Below are 8,955 nucleotides of genomic sequence, written 5' to 3'. Positions count from 1 at the left end.
GGGCACCAGCCTACACAGAGGCTCAGGGCAGCAAGATCTCCCAGGCAGAGCCCCCTCTGACACTGATTATGGCCCCTGGGGGGAGGCCAGAGGCCCAACCATCCCATTCATGACTCAGTTTCCCCCATCTGTCAGATGGGGTCAGTGGGAGCTGCAGGACTGTCTTGTGGCCCGAATGGGGCACTGTCTGAAAGCTCCATAAAAGCAGCGTCTGGAGCTGCCCCCCCACCCCGTCGCTCCCCCATCCCTGCCTGAGCCCTGTCGGGCGGGCTGTGGAGACCCCCAGAAGCCTCCAGGGGCACCCCGGGGGCCCGAGCCGGCCGTTACCCCGATGGCCTGTGTGTACTGCTCCAGCCGGTCGTCGATCTTGGCCACGGGCAGGGCGGGCTGGGACTTCTTCACGCTGTTACTAGGGAGAAGGTGGAGAAGCTCAGCCGAGGCCGGGACGCCCCAGACCCGCTTCTCGGGCCCTCCCGACTCCCCAGGCAGGGCGGCTCACCTCTTCTTGATGGAGCGGTTCAGGGACTCGGTCCTGTCCACGAGCTGCCAGCAGGAGGGGGCCAGAGAAGGGAGAGGAGACGGTCAGCGCCAAGGCGCCAGCCCAGCCGGCCCATCCTGGCCCCGCGCCCGGCCCTCCGCCCACACCACGCGGACACGCAAGTGGCAGATTCGGCCCCCTCGGCACGGGGATGTTTCCTCGGCACCCGCTTTGCGGAAACCTGGCCTTGGGGGTGTCCTGGCCTTGGGGTGTCCTGGCCTTTGGGGGACCCCCTATTAGTCGGAGAGAGCAGACGACTAGACGACGCCGTCACCAAAGGCGCAATAGCAAGACGGAGGGGAAACCGAGGCCAGACCTCCCCACTGAGGCCCCCACGCCTGTCTCTGACCTCAGCTCCACCGGGCAGCCCGAGCTCATCACCTGCTTCTCACCTCTGGGCAGATGCCTGGTGCCCATCCCCAGGAGGGTGCCCATCCCCAGGAGGTGCCCATCCCCAGGAGGGTGCCCCCTCGCTCCTGCCCCTCGGGCGCCACGCTCAGGCCCTCTCCCTCACCACCTCCTCGGCAGGGCAGCGGCTGGGAATCCAGAACCCCAGCCTAGGATCTGTCATGTAGCTGTGTGACCCTGGACGGGTCACCTAACCACCACCTGCCTCAGTGTCTTCATCTGTCAAACGGGGGAATGGCAGGAGCAAAGGGGCTCCTTTTTATAAAGCGCCGGCATGAAGTCTCGTTATCGCTACCTCCCGCGCGGCCCCCTCGTCTCCCCGAACAAGGCCCCCACCCCGGCGCGGCGGGGCGTCGCTCCCCTGCTTCTGTGCTGCTTCGGACTCCCCCGGGTGCTGGCACAGGCCTTGGCGCCTCGGTAACGCCGGCCCCTGCACCCAGACCCAATCCTCAACCCGTTTGGGTTTTCTCGAGGCAAGTTCTCCAGCCTGCCCAGTAGGGTGGCCTCAGGGAGAGTGCCAGGACCTGGGTTCAAATCCCACACCCGAGTCTGCACCCCAGATTCCTGCAGAACATCTCCCTGTGAGTGCCGGGGGGCCGACGAGAGATGAGGAGTGTGAGGGGCCCCGCGGCTACCCCCGTCAGAGGGCGCCCCGGCACGAGATGGCCGAGAGCACGTCCTGCCTTCAGAAACAAAAGAGCCTCGAAGGAAGGAGGCGCCTTTCAGAGCCGCCGCTGGACCGAGAATTCCAGGCCGGCCAGGCTTCGAGGGGACGAGATCGCTCCGTCCCGGGCCGGAAGAAGCGCGGCGGGGCCCCGGGGCCCGGCAAACCGCTCTCTGCGGCCCGTGGCCAGAGCTCCGCGTGGTCAAAGGAGCCGGGGCGGACGCTCAGCCAGAGCCCAGCAGAGGACGTCGAGGCCCGGGACGTCCAGCCTCTCGCCCGAGCTCCCGGCCGGAGGAAAGCTCCGAGGCCGCTCCAGAAAGGACGGCGAGCCCCGTGCCAATCCCCGGATGCCACCCGAGGGCTGCGGGGGCACATCCTGGCATTCTCCCTTCTCTTAGCCTCGCCGCCACCCCGCGGCCGTCGTCTCCTTCTACCACAAAGACGAGGAAACCGAGGCAGACGGTGCCGTGACTTGTCCAGGGTCACCCGGGGAGAAGCCTGGGCTTACCTTGGGGGTGGGACTGAGGGGGGGCTGGTCCTCTTCGTCCCTGGCCGGAGGGCCGGAGGCCTCGGGCCGCTTCTCCACATGCTCCACGTCGGTGGTCCTCAACGATGCCCCATCGTCCTGGGGGCAGAGACGGGGTGAGGGCTGCCCCTCAGGCAGACGCTGCCCCTCAGCCCAGGCCCTCCCAGGCCGGATGACCGCCGGGCTCCCTTCCATTCGCCCACTCTGCGGCCAATTCCCCTCCAAAGGGAGCTGGAAAGCGCAGCCTCCCTGAGCCTGACAGGCTTCCCAGGCCTGCCGTCCAGCCCTCCTATTCAGCAGGTAGGGAAACTGAGGCACCGCATGGGCTCTAGCCCTGCTCTCTCCACAGCCCCAGACTGCCAGCAGGAAGAACCGGGCCAAAGCTCCCTCCCTGGCCTTCCCCGGCCTCCCTGGGCCCTCCAAGGCTCTGGCCAGGGCTCGAGAGATGGCCAGCCAGACGAGCCTCTTCTGTGCCAGTGGATGGGGGGCCCCCGGATCAGAGCGGCGGCACCCCCAGCCCCTGCACGCTGCCCCCCGAGGCGGCTGCCGGGCTCCAGAAGGCCCACCTCTTCCTCCTCAGGACCAGGCGCGGCCCCCACGCAGAGCTGGCTCAGGCTGCCTGCGGTCTGGCTCAAGGCAGGGTCTTCCTCCTCCTCTTCCTCCTCCTCCTCGGAGCGATGGGACGACCTGCCCGGGGAGGGGAGGGGAGGGGAGGGGAGGGAGGAGAGAGAAGGGGAGGGGAGGGAAGGGGGTCCCTCAGAGGGTCAGCAAGGGGCAGCCTGTTCCCTGCCCTACTCCCAGCAGCCACCTCCAGCCCGAGGAAGACCAGGTCCAGGCCTCCCAGAGGCCGTGTGACCCTGGACAAGTCGCTCTGCCTCAGTTTGCTCTTCTGTAAATAGGGGCAATAAGGCTGGCTCTCTCACTAGGGCGATGCTGGAGGACAAATTCAGGCCTCTAGAGCCGGACCCCTCCCTTCCTCGCTTTACAGGCGGCCAGCCCAGGGCAGAGCCGCCGGCTCCGTAGGAACCTTCTACCCCAAGGCCTGGGGCAGGCCAGAGAGAAGGGCCGCCCCCTGGCCCCCCGAAAGGTCCCTCCCAGGGCTCCTGGACAGAGGCTCCAGGCCAGGGACGCTGAGACCCTCAGGGGGCTCCGGAGACCCTTTTATTGTCCCTTCCCTCGAGTGAGGATCGGCTGGGAGGCAGAAGACAAAGTGACTTGCCCAGGGTCACCCAGCTAGGAAGTGTCTGAGGCCACATTTGAACCCGGGACCTCCCATCTCCAGGCCCGGCTCTATCCATCGAGCCACCCAGCCAGTCCTGGATCTTTCTTCTTGTCCTGTTAAGTGGTTAATTCCACGGCTCTTGGGAACTGAGTTCGAATCTGAGCTCTGACACTCCTTCCCTCCAGGACCTCGGCCGAGGCACCCCCCCTTCCTGGGCCTCCACTTCTCCTCTGCACAGCGAGGGGCTGGGCCCCCGAGATGCTTCCCTGCCCTAAGAAAGCGCCCCCGGCTGGTGCCCCCACCCTGGGCCTGAGCAGCCCCTCTGGGCTGGGGAGGGTGGAAGGATGGATGGGCACCCCAGAGCCCAGGCGGGGGAGGCCTAGAAAAGCTTGGGGAGGTGTGGGGCCCCCCAGCCAGGAAACAAGAGGCAGGCCCAGCCCCCATGGGGCAACTTCCCCAAGGCCCCGGCTCTGCAAGATCCTTCCTCTGTGGCCCCAGCCCACCCCCACTCCCAAGCCCAGGTCGCCAGGGGCACCCTAGGGGGGCCCGGGGATCCCATGCCAGCTGGAGCAACTCTAGGGCCACTGGCTCGGGGGCAGGGGCTCTGGGGGTTCCCCTGGCCCCCCCAAACTCCAGGGCTTCATCTCTTCCCCCTCTTGTCTACACTCTGCCTCATTCGTCTCCTCTTTCCACCCTCCCCCCGGGCGCCCCCTGCACCCCTGGAATCTGGGCCGGGGCAGCCGGCTCAGTGTCGCCACCCTCTGGTCTGCAAGCCGGCCCCCTGCTTTTCCTCCTCCCCCTATTGGAATCTAGCCCGGTCCTGGGCACACGGAGCACCGCTGGCAAAGACTCTTGATGAGGGCGGCTTAGCGTGTCTGCGATGGACACACATGCACCCGTGTCCATGTGCCCTTTCTGGGGGAGCCCCCAGGCCTTGGGCAGAGCTCAGAAGGGGCCGGGAAGAGGCTCACCCCTCAGTGCGGTCCTCACAGTCCGGACTTTCTTCCTGGGGGGTCTCCCCGCCATCCAGGGTCCCCTCGGGGCCCCATCTCTGCTTCCTCTGCTCCAGCTTCTGGGACCAGTCGCTGAAGCCCTCGTCCTCCTCCAGCTCCGGGGGCCTCAGGGTAAGGCTAAGGACAACAAGGCAAGGGCGAGATGGGCGCCGGGCACCGGCAGCCCGGGGGCTCCTGCCTACAAAGCCGGGGTGTCCTAGAGGGGCACCCCGGGTGGGAGAGATCATGGGAGCAGAGGCCAGGCTGCCAAGGTGGGAGGCTTGGCCCTAGTACCAGCTGGCTGTGGTGCCACCCTGGGCAGGGCACCGGGCCAAGAGGGGGCCCATCGACCCGAGTTCGAATCCTCCCGCCTCCTGTTTCTCGTCCTCGTCTAGTAACCCAAGTGACCGTTTCCCTGGTGGGCAGCCCCAGTGGCCGCCGAGGAGCCTTTCTGTCGTGCTGACGTCAGCTCTAGCAGAGTCTCTGCCCAGCTCGGCCCATTTGGGTTGGACAAACACCAGGGTGGGCCCTGGGCTGGCTGGGGACGAGGCTGGAAGCCCAAGTCCACGAAGCGGGCGAGGAGAGAAGGGATGGACGCAGGGACGCCGTGAAGGCACCCCCTCTGGGGGTGGCACCCCCTGGGCCACCCTGTGCAGACCCCTGGTGGGGTCCAGGGATGAGATCCACAAGCACCACAAGGTCCTTACAGAGCGTGCAGGGCACCAGCTCGGGCCTCACTCTCCAACTGGGACCCCTCGATAGCTGGGGGAGGTGGGGGGCCCTCGGGAAGAGCTTTGTCTCAGAATCGGGAAGACCCGAGTTCAAATCTAGCCTGACGCTTGGGAGAATGTGTGGCTCTGGGGTGAGCCACGCTGTGTCTCTCTGCCTCAGTTTCCTCCTCTGTAAAATGGGGAGAGAGCTGGCGAGGATCAAATGAGATCCTGTTGGCCGCGGCCCGCATGATTGTCCCCAGCAAGGAAAAGGGCTTTTCCAGATTCTCCATGGATGGCAACAGAGCAGGGCAGGGGAAGGAACCCTCGGGAACGGTCCTTCCCCTTTCTGGGCAACTTCCTCCTCAGTCACACAGGGGGCCTCGAGGTCTTGTCTAAAGGGGTCAGGTGACTGGGCCAGGGTCACACAGCTGATCTGTGTCAGAAAGAGGAGTGACCCTGGCCCAGTCACCTGACCCCCGCTGCCTAGTCCCTACAGCTCTTCTGAGGGCATTGATACTTGGTTCGGATTCCAGGATGGTAAGAATTAAAAATAAAGGACACGAGCCTCCGCCTGCTTGACTCCGAGTCCGGCGAGGGCCGCCGTCCCCTCCAGCCCCAAGTCTCCCGACCCGGAGATGAGGGGAGCCAGCAGCAACTGAGTGCTCCGCCATATGCCAGCCTGCCCTCACGAGGGCTCTGTCATCATCCCCATTTTACAGTTGGGGAAACAGAGGCAGACAGCGGCAAAGTAAGTGACTAGTCCAGAGTGACCGGACAAGGAAATGTCGCCTCGCCCCCCGCCGGCCCTTACAGCTTCTCCTGCTCCGGCTCGGGCCCCATCTCGGGGCGGGGGCTCGTCCCGCCGAGCCCGTCCTCGCTCTGGGCCCGGAGCTGCCTGTCCCGCTCCCTCCTGCGCCGCTCCCTCGCAGCCTCCTCCTCGTCCTCGAGGCTCCACTGGGCGGTGAGTCTGGAGGGAAGGAAGGAAAGGGGGTCACTCGGGGCTGAGAAGGGGGACAGAGGGAGGCGGGCGGCCCCCCGTCACACACATCTGGACGCTGCTCTGGGCCACACCCGGCTCCCCCTTCCCTCCTATTGACTGTTTTCCCCTCGTTTCCGTGGCAGCAGCTGGGTCGAGGCTGGCCGCGCTCCAAGGCGTGTGCTTTCCTCTCCCCGATGAAGTCATCCATCCCCTCCGGAGGACCCCGGCCGGCCCCCGCTTCCCCCCTTCCCCGTCCCCCCTCCGGGCCCGGGACCGCAGGCTGGACAGAGGCGGGGGAGGCCGAAGTGGCTCATCCCAGCCCCCTTCCTCCCCCCGGCCGCGATGACCTCATGGGCTCGCTATTCCTCCCCCGGGCTCCCCGGAGGGGAAGCTGAAGGAGGAGGGGCGCCCGGGTGGGGGGTCCCGGCCTGGGAGCGGCTGGCGCACCCCTCGCTCTCCCTCCCCCCCGGATGCTGGTCCTGCCTCGTTCGGGGCCCCCCCTCTGCAGGGCAGTCTTAAGGTTCAGACGGTGTCCTGGGGAGTGCCAGAGGGGCCCCACCAGCCACGGGAGGGGAGATGGGCCTGGCGAATCCTGAGCGATATGGCCAAGGAGGGAGGACGCCAGGGAGAACGGGGGACCCTCACTTCCGCAGCCCCAGACGTTCCCCCCCCCGCCATCGGCAGGAAGGAGGGGGGACTCCCCTGCCTGCGGTCTGAGCTCCAACAGCCGGCATCCCTCCGTCTGGAGGGGGCACTGCCGTCCCCGAGGCCTTCCTTGTCTGTCCGCCCCCCCCAGGGCCGGCCGCCTCCGGTCTCCCTGCCTCCTTCAGCTGCTCGGCTGACCGGGTCACCTCCTTTCTCCAGAGTCCCCTGTGGCTCCCTATTCCCTCTCCTGACCCACTGCCCGGGCTCACTGGACATCACTCCTTCCTGCAGGCCGTGGGACGCCAAAGCGGACCCCCGTGACAGACCCGTCATCTCTCATTGCCATGCCTTTGTCCAGACGCCCCCCATGCCTGGAGGATATCCCCTCTTCCCTGCCACCATTAAGCACCCCGAGTTTTCTCCAAAGCGCAGTGCCCTCCCCAGCCGCTAATGCCACCTTCCCTCAAAGGGGGGGACTTACATAAATAGTCCTTGTTTAACGGGCCGGGACGCCCCCACCCGGGACGTAAACTCCTCCGGACGGACCCCGGGCGCTTAATAAAGGCTTTTACTAAGCACGCAGTCAGCGCACAGTAAATGTCTGCACGCCGACAGACACAAAACATCCCGAGAGCCCCCCGACTCCATGGTGGGACTGCAGGCTGGCAGGGCCTTACACATGAGAGAAACTGAGGCACCGAGCCATTCTGCCACCTGCTGAGAGTGTCTAATTAGAGCTCAACTGGAACTCAGGGCTCCAGGCTTGGCTCCTTTGGGCTTTGGAGGTTACCAAGTTGTTACTGTTAACTAAGAATCCTGGACCCGCCGCTCGGTAACTTTGGGAAAGCCACTGCCCTCCCTCTGGGCCTCAGTTTACTCACCTGAAAGCTGGGTTAACAAGGAATACTTGCTCCCTCTCCTAAAAGCTCTGATGAACAGAAATGGGAGGCTCACAGTGGGCAAACGGGCCGGGGGAGTCCCAAAGAGCCCCCGTCCCGGGGGGTGGCCAAAGCTGTGGCCGTGAAAGACTGCCCGGGGGAATCTGCCAGCCCTCCGGGAACAGGGACTGCGTGAATTTAGACGCTTTCCCGCGCCTTCTGGTACCGTCCCCTCCACAGGCTGGGGCTGTCCACGGCACGGAAGGGAGCCCGGACCCTTCTGAGGGCCCCCTCAGCCGAGTGTGGGCAGCCTCGTCGCCCAAGAGCCGGCCCTCCCCACTGACCTCTCTGGGCCTTCTTGCCCTCGTCTCTGCCCTCGGGGGGCCGAGCAGAGCCAGCTCTAGCCCTTCCTTCTCCTCTCCCTCCCCAGGACAAGCCCTTCCACCTCCTGACCCCAGCCTCGCGGCCCCTGAATTTTCTCTTCATGCCCACGTCCTTCCTTTGTCCAGGGGTGGAAAGTCCAGGCCCTGCCCTGGGATCCCAGGCGGATGGGGCGGTCCCTGGCAATCAGCAGGCCCCCAGCCGGACCCCTTCCTCACAGGGCAGACACATGAAGTGGCTCCTGGCTGTGGTCACAGAGGCCTAACACGCAGGCTCAGGAGCCAACCTGCTCCACGCCAGCAGTCCTGAGGCTTCGCAGGTAGCCAAGTCCGTGGCAATTATGACCAGAGAAGGGCCACCCCGCTGGCCAGGCCTGGCGACAACCAGGGCCCCCAGACCAGGACATGCCAGTGCCCGGGCGCTCTGAGGGCCCCAAGTCCAGGAAGAAGAGGTCGGTGCAAAAGCCCCGGCGGGCCAACCGTCACCCCCAAAAGGTCTGCCCTGGCCCAAAGCCCCAATGCAGAAACCAAGGCTGGAGAAGTAAATGAGACCCCAACCAGCCCCCAAATGACGGTGGACCCGGGATTCCCCTCCAGCCAAAAAGCGGACTGTGCTTCCCTCCCAGCTTCAGCCGGTGACTCCACGGGGCAAAGGGGAGCTTCTACGAGGAAAAAGAGAGAAAAAAGCAAAAACAAAACTGAAGAAAAACGTGGAAAGTGAATCAGTGACTTAGAAAAGTGGCAAATCTGACCCACGAAGCAGAGCGGCCGAACACGAGAACAGGCCAATGGAAATCCGGGGCTCCGGGAGAACGTGAGAAAGGGGGGACCTGAGAAAACGGCAGCTCCCTGACATCGGACACGAGGGATGTGGAAAGAGCCCTGAAAGAGTTGACTGGAGAACGGGACTCCTCGAAAGCCACCACTAAAATCCAGACACTTATTTCAGAAGAAGCCCTGCACGCAGAGGGCTGAGTGAAGACAGAGCATCCGCCAGTCGCCTCCTGCCT

The 8,955-nt window shown here is 65.3% G+C and overlaps 1 protein-coding gene across 1 annotated transcript in view; it reads right to left on the bottom strand.

Annotated features, from left to right (window-relative positions):
- Positions 1–6,098, bottom strand: part of LOC123252844 — a gene marked incomplete at its 5' end in the record, with an annotated part of 12,456 nt that extends 6,358 nt beyond the window's left edge. Inside the window, 6 exons of the mRNA XM_044682079.1 lie at positions 252–409; positions 500–543; positions 2,119–2,235; positions 2,703–2,823; positions 4,330–4,488; positions 5,875–6,098. Of these exons, the coding sequence (XP_044538014.1) occupies positions 252–409; positions 500–543; positions 2,119–2,235; positions 2,703–2,823; positions 4,330–4,488; positions 5,875–6,098 (823 nt within the window). The remainder of the gene's footprint in view (positions 1–251; positions 410–499; positions 544–2,118; positions 2,236–2,702; positions 2,824–4,329; positions 4,489–5,874) is intronic.
- Between the last annotated feature and the right edge of the window lie 2,857 nt (positions 6,099–8,955).

This window comes from Gracilinanus agilis, chromosome 6, assembly GCF_016433145.1.
Source record: "Gracilinanus agilis isolate LMUSP501 chromosome 6, AgileGrace, whole genome shotgun sequence".
NCBI classification, from domain to species: Eukaryota; Metazoa; Chordata; class Mammalia; order Didelphimorphia; family Didelphidae; genus Gracilinanus; species Gracilinanus agilis.
This window is presented reverse-complemented; position numbering and strand designations above follow the sequence as displayed.